Source organism: Myiozetetes cayanensis, unplaced genomic scaffold (assembly GCF_022539395.1).
Source record: "Myiozetetes cayanensis isolate MyiCay16 unplaced genomic scaffold, myiCay2020 scf4, whole genome shotgun sequence".
NCBI lineage: Eukaryota > Metazoa > Chordata > Aves > Passeriformes > Tyrannidae > Myiozetetes > Myiozetetes cayanensis.
This window is the reverse complement of record NW_026087631.1, coordinates 55244062-55259609: the sequence shown is the minus strand read 5'-3', so window position 1 is coordinate 55259609 and position 15548 is coordinate 55244062. Positions and strand designations below refer to the sequence as shown.

The 15548-nt window shown below is 34.9% G+C and overlaps 1 protein-coding gene across 2 annotated transcripts in view; it reads right to left on the bottom strand.

Moving 5' to 3' along the window:
* The window catches only part of RIC1 (RIC1 homolog, RAB6A GEF complex partner 1), a 47707-nt gene that overhangs the window by 15401 nt on the left and 16758 nt on the right, over window positions 1–15548 (bottom strand). The window contains exons 4-12 of one of the 2 annotated variants that reach the window (XM_050328707.1): window positions 6610–6717; window positions 5338–5480; window positions 4945–5078; window positions 3885–3976; window positions 2729–2817; window positions 2344–2488; window positions 1821–1869; window positions 667–819; window positions 145–348 (exon numbers count right to left, since the gene is read on the bottom strand). In XM_050328707.1, coding sequence (XP_050184664.1) covers window positions 145–348; window positions 667–819; window positions 1821–1869; window positions 2344–2488; window positions 2729–2817; window positions 3885–3976; window positions 4945–5078; window positions 5338–5480; window positions 6610–6717 — 1117 coding nt within the window. Of the gene's footprint in view, window positions 1–144; window positions 349–666; window positions 820–1820; window positions 1870–2343; window positions 2489–2728; window positions 2818–3884; window positions 3977–4944; window positions 5082–5337; window positions 5481–6609; window positions 6718–15548 lie in introns of both variants that reach the window. The other variant, XM_050328706.1, reaches the window with a different exon arrangement.

Below are 15548 nucleotides of genomic sequence, written 5' to 3'. Positions count from 1 at the left end.
AAGGTAACCCCCAAGAGACAATAAAAAGGCAAATCATCTCATACTAGAGGAAAACAGTATGGCAGAAGAGAGCTGATGAGATCAGCTGCAAACTTCAGTCCTACAAACTTTTGCAAGCACAGAGCACATATAGGCAACAATTACCTGTACAACATGCCAATGCCGGTGTCCTAGTAAAGTGCTTAAACCCTGAGAATCTAAACTGCCATCTGAAAATGGGCCTCTTTCCCTGCTATGATTATGTTCAGAGTGTGCCGAAGTATTTCTGGGACTCTGAGCCTGTGTTGCATCTCCACAGTTCAAATACAAGCGATCTTCTCCTTGAAGGAGGACTTGTTCCTGGTTACTCTGGATTAAAAACAAAACAACAGAAATCCAAAAGCAATCTTGATTTCCATGCACAGAAAAACAAAAGAAAACACATGATCAATATATTAAGAGCATTGAGGCAGTTCTCAGTCCTTTTATCACTAGGTACTAGCAGGTTTTATGTTGCAGCATTGCATAGCAGTACTCTCTCAGTAGCATTTTAAAGGGTCTATGTCAAAACCAGGCCTAATGGCTGCAAAACAGACTTAAAATCTGTTAAGAGAGTAATTCAGAGGTCACCTGAAAACTGGAAATATGCTCTAAAATAACGATATATTTATCAACAAAAAAACTTACCATACAAGGATTAACAGTGAGTGCACTCTTGATGAACTGAAACTGCAGAATACCAAACTGCTGAGCTTTACTATTTGCATTTCTTCCAGGTTTCATGTTTGAAGAAGAATTCCCATCAATAACCCAGAGATGATACCCTTCTGATCCCCAGGTCTGAATGTAAAAGAATAACAATAATACAAACCTTAAACCAACGCTATATATTCTCATGAAACAAGAACTACAGAAACTTACTGTAACTGGTCTTGTGATGGACATGAGCCTGGTAAAAAACCCACATATTTTGGTGTTCTAAAATGTATTATTATAGGAACCAAGCAGTAAAATTCACAAGAAACAGTAAGAATCTAGTTTGAATTATTTTATTATGAAAAAGAAATTGATTAAATGAAGTGTGATTACGCAAAGACACCCAAACAATCCTGATCCCCAAATTACACTGGCTTTTGTTCATTAAATTCAATGGTATCAGATTTTAAATCTTTGAAGTTCTTTAAAAGCTGTATTGTACTGCCATTGCAAATATGTATCTCCACTTGGGATACATGTTCAAAATCGTCAATCTTCACAGCAACTAGGTCATACATAAATAAAACAAAATGTTTTAGAAATGCTGTATAAAATTCATTATGAGGCCTTAAAGAATGTGTTTGGTATTTATCAGTTATCTATTGATTTTACAGATTTAATGTTAACCACTCTGTATTAAAAAAACAGCAGTTAAGTTTCTCTGGAATTCATAATCTGAGTAAAGTTATTTAATTGTCAAGGGTCAGCCAGTAATTTTAGACAAATAAGAAAGTTTACAATTAGTGTTGTACTGTTTCTCACTGAACTCTAAAATACAGCACTATTAAAAAAAAATAATAAAGGGAAAAATAGGACAGTATGGAAAACTTAATACTAAAAGCAAAGGCAAGAAAAGGCGTGTCAGGAATACTTCATGATCAGGTTAATACATGAAAAGAAAAATTCATCAGGTGTCCCGTTTTCCTTCAATGCAATACTGCAGTTAAGAAGTACAATAAAGGCATCTTACTCTTGAAAATTAAGTGAAATAAAGACAATTTGATTTTTTGAAAATCTGTTATACTAAAAACAATTTAAAACAATTAACAGCCACCTTATTACAGTATTTTTACATTCATATTTACCATGGAACTGATCTTTAGAGGGTCCTTTTTGGCACCATCAGATTGATACCTTAAAAACAGAACAGAACAGGTTTGAGTTTGGAACTAATTTTATCAAAATAAGAAATTATTTCCTTATCTTCGTATTGTTATATGGTTCTATACTGAACGTCATCTCAAATGGTAAAGCCAGTTTGATCCACAACACTGCAAAAAAGGCAATGCAATTGCAGATGTCTAGCATAAACTGTCTAAATGGTGATTTCTGGATGTTAGTATATTTTCAGCAAATATATAGTAGCACTGAGGGAATTTTAATATCTGCTTGCTCAAGTCTGCCTTTAGGGTAATTTGCTTTTACAGCCAAAAAGACCACTACAAATGATATATTCAAATGATCCCCTCTTAAATATTCCTCAATGATTTCAGAAATCATAAGGGAAGAAGATTTTAAAAAGTTAATTCAGTGAATTAATTTCTAATTAAATGCTTTTGACTAGAAAAATTAAAGCTTCTAATTTACAATTTCATTAAAGATACTCACGCAAAATCACCTCCTAAGGTACAGATAAGCTGAGCACCAAAAACGCTCCATAAGGACAAGCCTCCACATTCCCAGGTCACCATCACAACACAGCTATCAGGTGACCATCTGATTAGTTTAACAGGTCCTGTTTTATTCCAAATATCTGTTTAAAACCAGACAATAAAATATCATGTAAAAAACATCAAATGTCCTTCAACTGCCTTCATGGTAAGAGCAGAAACAAAAGTTTATGGAAATAAATACTTGATTTTTCAATTAACTGATGTATTAAATCAAAATGTCCATCTCAAAATTAATAAGTAGCAAATAAAAATTTCATTGTTTCTTTCTACTGCATTCTTTGTAAATAGTTGGGACAATTCTAGCAATAAAAGTAGCTCACCAGGGTATTGTTTTGGTGTCAGCTCCAATTTATGAGAAAACTGCATGGCGCCAGTGGTGGTATCTATCGTATAAACCTGCACAGAGCCGCTGAAAGAGATTACACATGCTTTAGACTATAGAACATTTGGATTTCTCATCAGTTTCAAGAGGTTAAGGAAAGCTGCTTTTTCTCTCACAAATATCAAATTTATCTAGAACAGAAATGTTGTGTCAAAGTAATATTCAAAGAATTTTATGAAACGAATTTCTAAGATACTTTCCAGAAGGCAGCAGAGGACCCAAAACACCAGCCCCTCTATAACCAATGCACTAAAACTGTTTCATTCTTTGAAAATACATATGCACACAAAATTCATATATTTATGGCTTCTAACTTCAAGACAATCCACAAGGAAGGTCAGTATTTATTCATTGCTAAAGTTCATCAGGGTTGTACTAGCACATATCAAGATCAGTAAATTACAGTTACTACTGTTTCAGAGGAAACACCAACATACTACATTGTTACTACAACTGAGAATACTAATTCTTAAGACAACAGCTGAAAAATAAGCTACTAGATCTTCTGAAATCTCCTAAAAAAATCCCAAGTAAAATACAATCAAGGAAAACAAAAAGCTGCACTCTAGACCCACTAAAGCAGTATTATACAGAGGGGACTGCCTTGAAGGAGCAGTAAGTAAAACACTACCACTAAAAGAACTTTTGCAACATTTAGTGTACAAATATTCACAGCTACTCAAACAGGCAACATTTTGCCTGACCAAATCACCACTTCACAAAGCATTTTCTCAGTTCAGTGCAAAGTGCTGATTCTTGTCCAATATTATTAACTGCTTAAAACTGACTTTATAATCCTGCTTTGAGATTAGCTGGGATAGCAGCACTTTCCAATCCATGCTACTGCTCCAGCCACCTTTTATTTTTTCTTCCCCCAGAGTGGAACTGTAAGCATAAATTTCAGTTGCAGTTCAGACAGGTAACCAATTCTTTCCACCTCACTCCTACCTTCTTGACAGAGCACATTATACAGTCTCCTGGAAGATGGATCAGTTTCACTTTTACAGCTCTTGCAACACAACTTGGTAAGAAGTAACTACTACTTCAGCTTTATAAAGTTTCCCCCCAGACTGAACTAGCTTTACAAAACTTACTTGGCACATCCAAATGCCATTAGCCTGTATTTGTTATTCACTGCAACACAAGTTCCATCAACCACATCTTGTGCCCAAACACCATGGAGTTGCTGTAAAGGAAGGAATTCACAGGATTTTTTGTCAAACAATGCTTTTATTAATGACAGTCAGCTTCTACCCATGTTCACCATACTACACATTTATCAGTTGACCATCATCTCATGAAATTTCTATTGCAAATGTCAAGATGAACTGACATGGTTCAAATAAACAAATCCAGTTATATGTAAATCTGGTTTAATTCTTCTTATTATAAATTACAGAAGTATGTCAGGTAAGGAAACTGTTTATCAGAACTCTAAATAATCAAAGCTACTCAATATCTATAAGGCAAAAAGAAAACCCCAAAAAACAACGTCATACTGCATAAAAGAATCCCAGTATACGTACTAAGAATGAAAAGAAAACACAAAACAGGCAAATAAACTCCCATCTGCAAAAGCTGAAATCACAGATATTGTAATTGTGTGAAGAAGTCTGGACATTAGACATATTCTTTTGGGTTTTCTATAACTAAAATGAAGATATCTAATGAAAAAAACATACTAGCTTTTTAACTGAATTATACTTAAGAAAACATCTCCCTTTGAAAAGGTTCCTTTGAAACAAATTCTGAAGTGAGCTTGTCATTATGTGAAAGACAGACCTGATCAGTGCTAAAACCTAGAAATATTACCTATGATATTTAGCCATAGCAGAAACCGCTTCTTATCATCCCACCTATAACTAGCAACAGAAGTCTGCTGCAGACACATTAAGACCATCTCTATAATGACATTTTGAACAAATAAACAAAAGTTAAATTAACTATCAATTATGTTCTCCCATGGATACTAACCCTAGACCAATCTAGCTCAAATGAAATAGTCTTGTTCTGATGTTATCTCTTAAGCAGATGCTAAATTTAAGTTTCTTTGTAGCTGAACAGAACGCAATGTAGAAAGCTAAGTGAATTACAGAGACCAAGGAAAATGCACATATTGTACAGTACAGGGTAGAAATACCAAAGGAAACATACCTCAGCAGTGAATCTACTTGACATTGGTGTAATGAAACCAACTCTGCCATCATTAAAAACAACAGCAAAGCCATCAAGCGTGGCACAGTATTCCATATCTCTGATGTAAACACCTTCAAAGCCCAAAAATGAACCTGCTGAGAGAATATCAGTCTTTTAAGATGTGAAAACAGAAATACTGCAAGCCAACGGACATTTCAGATGTTTATATATTAATTCAAAGAAAAAACCTAATTTAAACAGACTATTTTGTACACAGTTACAAATGGCAAAATTTTCTCATCTCTGCTTAAGTTTTTATATTAGATGGTGTGTAAAAAAAAAAAAAAAAAAAAGATGGTGTGTCACCAAGAGGTTTAAGTATCATAAGCAATAAAAAATCCCAAAACCTACCTCGAGAAGACTGCAGATCCACAGAAAATGGAACTGTACATAGGTTGATGGCCTTCCTTCCATTGGTCATACCATCCCAGTGAACGAGATGGAGAAATCCATCAGCAGTAGCAACAAGTAGATCTTCCAACATGGACTGCAAACTAACAAAAGTATTTGTCAATCCCCCAAAAACTGCCATCTCAAACGAATGTTGCAAAAAAATCAGTTAAAGTAATAAACACCACTATTACTGCTTCTTGTACCAACAACTATGTTGTAAAGTTATAAATGAATTACAAAGGAAACATCTAAGTCATCCATACTGTAAAGTACCAAGCTGACAAAATATTTTTCTCCAGCAATCACTGTTTATGAACAGATCTGCATTGTTAGAGCAATTGTTTAACTGATATATTAGCTGTTGAAGATCATTTCAAGACTCTTCATTAACCTTTAAGACATTCCTGCCAACAATCAATTATTCATCTATCCTATAGAAAATTAACAATACCGCCTAGCCTGTAAATAAATCCACAACATTTTCAAACCTGTGGTCATACCAAACTAATGGAGGAGAAATTAGACCTATCCTTCCCCAAATATCTTTAAAGTTCTGGAGACTACTGTTGGTCTACTTGCATGCAGATAACTACCAGGACAGCTTCTTCCAGTATATACTACATGTCTTCCAACAACCATGTTCTATTATGGAGCCTCTCCCCAAACTGCAGTTTATTACTTTGCCACCTCATCCCAATGCTCACCAACTTCTCACACATACTTATTTGGTTATGTTCAAAGTTCATTTACAGAGAAGGCAATCACCCCAAAAGAGGAAGAGGTAAACAAAAGGTTTTTCCAGCTATGCAGATAGCTGGAGAAATGTTGAAATGCTAGGTAGAGTTTTGCTCTTACCTACCTACATCTCCATGAAATCTCTAATACATTGTCTTAGTTTACCAAGACATAAACATTTACTACGGAGGGTAGGTTAGGAAAAAAAGAAACCAAACTTCTCCCTCTAAGTTATTATAACTTTGAAATTCTATTTGTTTCAAGTAAAAAGGTGTGGAAAAGGAAAATAACAGCACTTTATTAACATACATATAACAGCAATTTACTTCTTTACCTTCTCATACTTACTAGGCACTAAACTTACTTATATTAGTCCTTACTATTATTAAGTCTAAAAACTTACTAGAAGTCTTTTTTTCATTCAGTTTTCCCTTCACTTTTAAAAAAGTATCATTATATGCAGAAAAATTCTTAAGACCTAATTAGAGAACATACCTTGTGATAGAGGCTTGCAAGTCCAACACTTTCTTCATTTCTAGATTTAATGAAGGAGCACATTGTTCTTCCTTATAATGTGGGGTTCCCTTCAGATGTGGGCTTCCTCTAAAACAAAAGAGAAATACAGTTGAAACAAGCTGTCCCTCAGAAGAGGTAAGAGTTACTGACTTGCATTCTTGTGGTCTTTTTTCCTCCTATATATATACATACACCAGTCATGTGCAACCTGCCACAAGAAGCCCTGAATATCTATAACAAAATTTTAGTGCAAAACGTTTAGTCTACCAAATCATCCTATATATCTATAAAGACTACATAGGCAAAATAAGACAATGAGCAGAGAATGAACATTACAAGAGCTGTGCAGCCTGCCTTAATGCTGCTAAAATAAATGATACGTATCAGTGGAAATTCTGATTCAATAAAATTGATGTTCAACTGTTTATATTAATTGTGTTGAATTTTTAATTATCTCCAATTCATTTTTTTCCAGGATGCATTACAGGTATTATGGACTGCAAAATGTTTACATTTCTTCCATTCCTTTTGCCAGATCAACGTTTATAATATTAATTCAGCATGTGCAACACAACAGGTAGGCATTTATTGCAATTGCCTCCCTACAGTAGATTAACAATAAACTTAAGACCAACTAAGAAAATACATGACTGCACACTGATTCCCTTCCTTTAAACAGACCACTACACAATATCAACTTCCAGATGTAAAAAGCTTCTCATTTTTATCTTCCTCATTTTAAATTTCACATTTTAATCATTATTTTACAACACCATTATACAGTACTATACAGCATCATTAAAGTACTCCTTATCTGTTTTGATTATGAGATGTGCCAAGTGCTTCATTAACCTTTTTTTTAATGAAAACTGACCTATGATCACAAATACTGTAACATGTCATCCAGCTCATCTGTGTCATGAGCATTATGGTAGTAAACAAAGGAAACTGAATGAAGCAGGCATTGCAGACAAGTTACAATTTAGTCAGAAACAACAGATAAATATACAAATCTATGCAATCTTTACCTGTATTTTAACTCACAAAACACTTCTTTTAATTTACACCAGGGTAGCCAAGAAAACTGCCTAAGACATGGCAGAAACCAAAGCAGAGGCAGTTTTAGAGAAGTCTGACACCACAAGGATATCCCAATCTCTTTCCTGCCTTGCTTACCTCAGTTGATACCAAGTTCCACAATTCCATTACGATTTCATAGCAAAACATGAAATTCTTATCTGTCATTCCTTGATGGCACTATACCTTTTCTTAAGCAGCAAGGACAAAGATATATGCTAACTAAGATATATGCAAGACAACCTTTGACATTCTGGAGTTAGCAGATGGAAGTAGTATCATCTTTGCAGAAAAAAACAACATGGTGGCTGTGAAAAATTACAGGAATAAATGAGAAAAATTACTTAAAGATTAGTTAATTTACCATCAAAAAGTGGCAACTTGCATAAGCACTAAATTAAAATGTTTAGTTTGCATTTTGAAAGAAAATGAATTACAACATGCAGCTGCCTTAGGAAAGAATAGCCCTTCATGTAAGCTAGCTATCACAGACTGACAGGAGGCCTGAAATAACCAGTCTTTTTTTTTTTTTAAACTAATACTATCATTATGGAGTTGTTGAAGGGGTTTTTTTAAATTTACAAAACTCTGGGTGTTTGGAGACATGCCTTTCAGCCCATGTGGACCTACAGTTCCAAAAAGTATACTCCGAAACTAGATGAAATGACTCAAGAATCGGTGGCAGACCTGAACCTTGTAAGCAAACAACTGAAACTGAGACAAAAAGGTTGTGTAATGCATAAACATTACGGTTAGGCAGGTATAACGCACTACATAATATGTCTGTTTTAACTGACCACAGTACTTAAACAAGTGTAAACACAGTATTTTTGCACAATACAAACTACAAAGCCAGAATGGGAACAACATGGCTTAAAAGACATCTTTTACTGGAAGAGAAATTTCAAGTATCCATGTGGGCAAGCTTTTTATCTTTAAACACCTTTGATACAAAAAACAGCTTGTAAGACTGAATATTTTTAGTTTCATGAGCTAGTTTCAGCAAATTTGTTACCATGTTATTTTTGTTACCAGAGTTATTTTTTCCAGTGGGGTTCTACCATTGTCATCTCAAAATGAGTCCTTTCACCTAATGTGCAAAAGGTTGATCCACACACAGAGCTGAGGTACATCCAACAATGCCACAATTTCAATTCATGGCCTGTGATTATGTTTAATTCATTGGTTCAAAAGAAACTCCTGCATGGGTGCAAAGGGGGTGCAACTGAAAGTACACTGTGTTCACATAACACACATCTGCATGAGTCAGCCTTACTGGCTAAGTTACTCTGACCTTTAAACGAAGAACGCACAGTTGACAAAATCAGGAAAGAATGTTTGGTCTGGGTTGCCACATCAGCATCTGCTACTGCTGTAGCCAAACTTTAAGTAACCCACTTTGCACAAGAATTGAGAGAAGCGAACGCGGTTCCAGTGACCAACAAGCTGTATGTCGAACCAAATGTAATCCTTCCTATTTGCATGGCATCTGCTAATGTAACTAAGCCTATGAATAAAATTGCTTAAAACTCAGAATTGAGAAAAATCTTTAACCTCATCTGCAATTCAAGAAAAACCTCAAATTTGGAAAGATTAGGAATGCTGGGCTCTTTTAAAAACAGACAAACAAAAAACCCCACACCAAACCTAAAGTATCCCAAATTTGAGAAGGAGGAAGCACCATGCAAAAGCATAGCCGGCCATACTCCCCTCAACTGGTAGGAAGAACTTCCTTGAAATTTGTTATCTTCAGGAGGAGGAAGGTTCAAGGAGGCGGAAACAGGCAGTTAATTTTTCTAGGTGCACAGAATTGCACTTATGTCCTCCACTACTTGCACAGCAGTTAAGTGTTACAACATGATCCACGGACAAAACTCACTCAGAAATAATAATACCACACTCAGTAACTGCCAGCAAAAGTGACTAAGAAATACTTAGGAAGTTAATTACAGCAGAATCTGAAAGCGTGTACTTAGAAGACATACTTATAATTGCAACAGAGGTATATAAAACATAATATTTTTTAGTCTGCTTTAAGTATTTCAAAATAATGTCCACTGCTTTCTGCTTATTACTGAAGAATTCTTGTCCAGAGTCAGAAGCAGCATTAAATTAGGATTCAAGTATCCCCTGTACCATCTGGGGTAATCATAGTAATATAGGTAGCAATTATGGTTGCACAATAGCTTAGAAAAATTCAGAGATGTTCTCACAGTCAAAAAATAGTGTTAAAAAAAAAAAAAGCATGCCTAATAGCAGTCACTGTATTACTTCAGAAATAAATAACAAGTCAGTAGCCTCCATTCTCACTAGCTGAACTGCAGCTATGTGGGAAGCAAGGGAGACTTTTCACTTAAAAAAAAGTACAGACTGCAGACTTCTCATCAGGAAGTATCTTTAGAACAGTAAAATATTTTTATACTGCTTTTGGGCTATGATACTCTTAATTGTTACTGCTAAAATGGTTTCTACAGTAGTACAGTAGAAGGACCAAAAAGAAAAAAAAATCAGCTATTAATGGCAACACCAGAACAGTGTTTCTAAATGAATTTACATCACCAAGAACTCGAGGTTGATCTCCTCGATGGTTAAGAAAGCAAAAAAAACTACAAGAGTCATTACTGTTCCATTAGCACAATTACACAACATTTATTAACCATTTTAAAATGGTTCATGTGAACACTTCAGTAAAGTGAACACTGTACAGCTGAGGACTTAATTTTTTATTCCTGATTCAAAGAGCCTCCATCATCACCTTAAACGTGATTCTTCACTAAGAATTCACCATCTAAAATGCTGTGATTCTTAAATGCACTGATTCTTAAACAAGTAAAACCCTGTGAGTTTTCATTTTCATGGAATTAGCATCTTCTCACCCCTAAATCTGCATCTCTTCACCATACACTGCAGGACTGAACCAGCTGAGGATTTAATATGTCTGGTTGGATCCAGAACCATATTCACACAGGTTGGCAATAGCTGCACCAACAAAATTAAAGAGAGTTTGTGACAACAAATATAAAAAATGAATAAGGATTTAGTAAAGTAATTCTCTGCACAGCATTTACAACACAACTAGGTAGTAGCAGATTTCTGTGGTTTGAGAAAGAACTAACTAATTAGCACATTAATCAAGGATTAATGTAAAAAAGCTAAATGTTTTACCAAATTATTATTCCAGTTGCAAAGATTTCCTGACAATAGTTAAAACCTCTTGAACCACATCATGGGCTAGCAAGTGCCATAAGAGTTAATAAAAATTATGTACTAATCTAGTTTTAAAAATTCTTTTTCCAAATAATGCCAAAAGGAATTTACAGGGAAAACCACACTGTAAAGTTTAGCAGAAGCTCAATTCTGAACAAAAATTATTTAGTAAGTTAATTAATCGTATACCTCACTGATTACTCTTCCACAGTTTAAAGTTCAAAACCTTTGTACATGCTAATCTTAAGTCCGTTGAATCAGGAAGAAAATGTCCGCTGATGAGATACTTTATGGCACTTATAAACCAGCATGCAGTAGAAAAGTGAAAAGCTTTCAAAAGTGCCAGAAAGAGGAGGACATGAATAAAGTAACCAGGTGTATAAGCAACAATGCAGCATTGTAAACCAGAATACAAACACTACCTTCTTCACATACCCATATTGGTTACGAAACAGCTTCAATTTTTAAAGTCATTTCAGGGACTTAATAATCTACAGCATTGAGGTCTCATTCTAAATTTACACAACATTCATACCACTCTCCAAGCGCAGGCAGCACTTGAGGATATGAAGATACCTGACACAAAAGAATCTCCAACTACCACATTTAGTTAATTAGCCATGTAAAAGCTAATTTTAGGTTTTCTCTTTTTTAAAGGCAAAAGTATCCTCAGCATTAGGTCACACATGCTGTCTCTTCAAGTGACAAAACTTAAGTTACTTCTCCTTGGCAAACCTCTACACAGAAATAACTATCAGTTCAGTACAGAGAAGCCTCTACTATGATGGTATTATGCATCCCTTCATTGTGAAACAAAGGAATAATACAAATTCTTTTGGAAACTCCCCAAAAATTACCACCATACCTTGCCACTGCTTAAAAAGCCCTCCCATTTTTCTTAAGTCTATTACGGGCAAAGATAAATTTTAACATGCTACAATCTTACCATACATACATTGTTCTTCAAGTTTTATCTTGTAATTACTTCAGTAATTGAAGTGGGACTTTGTACTTGTGTTCACTGCAGGGAAGTATCCCAGAGTGTGGACTAAGTGAAGTATCCCAGAATGTGGACTAATGGCCAATAATGATTCTCTTCCAACTCTACTTTGAAGTGGAGCAAAGTCTCCAAGAACTGGAATGAAGCTGCAGACTACTAAGCTCAATTTAAAAAAAAATAAAAGCCTTTACAATTATTGGGGTTTTTTCCCTGGTTTTAGTCTTACAAATTAAGCAGGATACTTTAGGTTGTTATTGAGCATAAATGTCTGTTTGCTCCAAGAACAGACTGCAATGTCTAGCCAAAGATCAACAGAGTCAGAAATATTTCCTTCGAGAGAAAAACTGCAACGCATAACATTCCTAAAATATTACAATTAGACAAAAAACTACCAATGGATTCCAGCAAAAAAAATTAAAAGTTTCCTCTTTTATATATACTCAGAATTCACGACAGAATGTTGCACTTGTGACTTGAGCACTTGTTTTCTCATATAAATCTAATAACAGATTTTTACACTTAATGTGCATAATGCTGAACAGGTCAATTCCTTAACTCAAACTATATTGCATGAGTATATTTTAAACTGATTAAATGTTTAAAGGTATGAAATAGTACTTAAAAAGAATTTCCCACTCAACCTTCTTTAAGTATTTAATATATTATCAACTTCCTAAGAGCTATGTCCTCAATTATTGAGAGAACAAACTAAAGGTTTTATGTGTTCCAGCCACAAAAGTTAATAATCTTGGATTTCAGTGCTTTGATTAAAGCACTGAATTTCAGAACATAAAGACCACTAAAACAGGCTGACATGAATAGGAGGAAACCATGCCAAATGCACATTTTTAAAACAGGAAATCAATTTTCCTAGGCTTTGATTCTGTCTCGTTTAAAACAAACAATAGCACAGTGCAGGTAAAATTCACTCTATTTTACTTTTCAAAATCTCTTTATTTCACACTACTGAAAAATAAGGGGAAGCAAAGAGTCTTGCATTCAAACAGGATGACAGCTTAGCTTCAACTCACACTTCAGCTCTTTTACTAAACCTGTCCTGATTAGAGTGAGATAAGAGAGACTAGGCCCTGGAAAAAAAATAAATCACGCTGTGATTAGATATACTACAATGCATATTGAGTTATAAACAACAGAATTGCTTCTGTCACTTCCCATGCAGTGTCATTTTGCTCAACAGCCACACATAGTAACAACTCTGTATAAAAGCAACTGTATACTGAAAGGATCATACATTTTCTCCACAAACATCCCCCTCCCAAACACACAAACGAGGACTGATTTTCAGCTTTTCAACTTTTTTGATCCTTTTCTTCAAATCAAGACTAAACCACTATCAACAAAATTTTAAAGCAATTATTTAAAAGGCACCAATACAACATGAAGATGTAACTTTCAGCTAGCAGTGTCCCAATGTGGAAGACACAAAAACCCACTAAAGTCAAGCAACTGGCTGTCAATCATACACCTACCTTATTGCCTATCTTTCTGGCTTTTTATTTATGGTAAAATATGCACATTTTGTTTATATGAGAGCTAAGCTAACAAGAGAATCTAAACACAACCTTTCCTAATGTTTTCCCTTGTATATGAACAAACCTAAGTGCAATTTCAACTTCAGGATACTGACTAAACCAGGAAATCTTGTACAACATTTTGGCACAGCTGAGGACATTACTAGTGTGTAATCCCAGTGCATGCCCACCTTATGAACATGTTGACCTGCACTGTTCAAGCTTAAGTTGTAATAAGAGGGTTTTTCTTTCTTTTTGTAGTCACTACATTGAAATACTGTATTTCTGTCAGAACTGGTCATTATTATTTAAAGAAAGGCTACTAAAGAACAGGCTTCATTCTGCTCAGAAAAAGTTAGTAGACATGGACAGTTAATAAACATTATGAATTAGTCATAATTTTGAGAAGTAGAACAAGACTGAACTTTCAGGAGCACTGACAAAAGTGTGCTCACTAGACTTAAAAAAAAAAAAAAAAAAAAAAACCAACCAAAACCAAAAAACTCCAACAGGTTATATTCTATAACGTCTCTTAACTTTATGTTATATGCTGGAAGCATCCAAAGTGAATAATGGTAGACAAAAATTCTTTACCTCAAAACACAAAATGTGGAAACCTACATCTGAACATGTTGTCCAACCCCCTCAGTTTTTACTCACTTTTTTCCAGCAGCTATCTCATCACATCACTAATGCAAGGACATCCTCATACTCTCCACAAAAATCACCATCCTCCCTCTCACTTTGCCTACTATAGATAAATAACCACATATGACAGAGCTGGGCAAGTCCTAATTAATGTTTGCATAACAGTTAAAATGTTGCAAGCAGTTGCTTTATCATGAACTGTAAGAATTAATACAAGTATCACTAAACAGTGACTCCATGTTCTTGAACTTCACAGTGCAGCTACTCAGTTTACTTCAAGGTCACCATTTTCTAATGCCAGACTTTTATTAAATGCCAATTTGCAAACGCAGCTACTCAAATGCAGGGTAGGAGGTGGGGAGGGGTAAAGAATGGAGATAGGCAGGTTTAGTTTCCCCATCAGGTCCACAACTCGACCTTATTTAAGGCACAGCTGCATAATCACTGCTGCCAACACAGAGGAAGGAGCCAAGAACACACAGTTATAGTGGGAGAAAAGAGTTAGATCTCCCCTTTCAATCACAAAGCAAGACACATCAAGGGTTTTAACCCATTTTTAATGGCTTTGGATTGAATAAAATTAATAAATTAATTTGGTATTGGTTAGCCCAGCAGAAATAAAATCCAAGCATTTCGATGAAATAATGCCTTTGGAAAATGAACATACACCAGAAGAAAGTTAAAAGTTTAAATTCTGGCTTTTGGTTTCATTTGTCTGTTCATTTTGGATTGGAGGGGTTTTTTGTTTGATATTCCTACCCCCCCCCCTTTCAAGTATTTGCTCTACAAAGCAAATTAGTGAAACTGCCCATAGGCAGTGCACTGTATCTGCATCTGCAACAAAAAAACTTCATTCCATAATAATACCTTAAAGAATTGACATTAATATCACCAGGCATAATTCACCCACAAATGCTTGTGTCTTTCTTTTGATTTAATATAATCAGAACAGTACTAATTTTATGTAGGTTTTCAAAATTGAAGGCTAAATATAGACAGACTAGTAATCTCAGTAAATTTAGTGAGATGATTCATCTTCTTAAAGGTAAGCACACACATTAGTCTTAGGAGATTGTAAGCAACCTATTATAAACACTCTAGGGACACCTTGTCTTACTCACCTACAGAATCAGCATCGTAACCCTTTTCGGGCTATACAAATGTATCTTAAAACCCTGACCATTCAACACACAACTAACAAAGACTTTTCCAAAAAAAATATGCTTTTAGATTGACAGTACAAATCAATTACAAATGTTTTAATATAAAAGTTAGACTGGTTAGCCACTGATGGCTTAACAGATATTTTCAAGCCTTCCCACATGTGACATTCTAAATGAACTTCCCAAACCTTCCTTTTTAACTCTTACTCCACGTTTTATATATATTTATGTGTGTCTTCAGTTGCCAATTAAAAAAACCCACAACTTTCCCAAGAGAACAAGAAAAGCAAG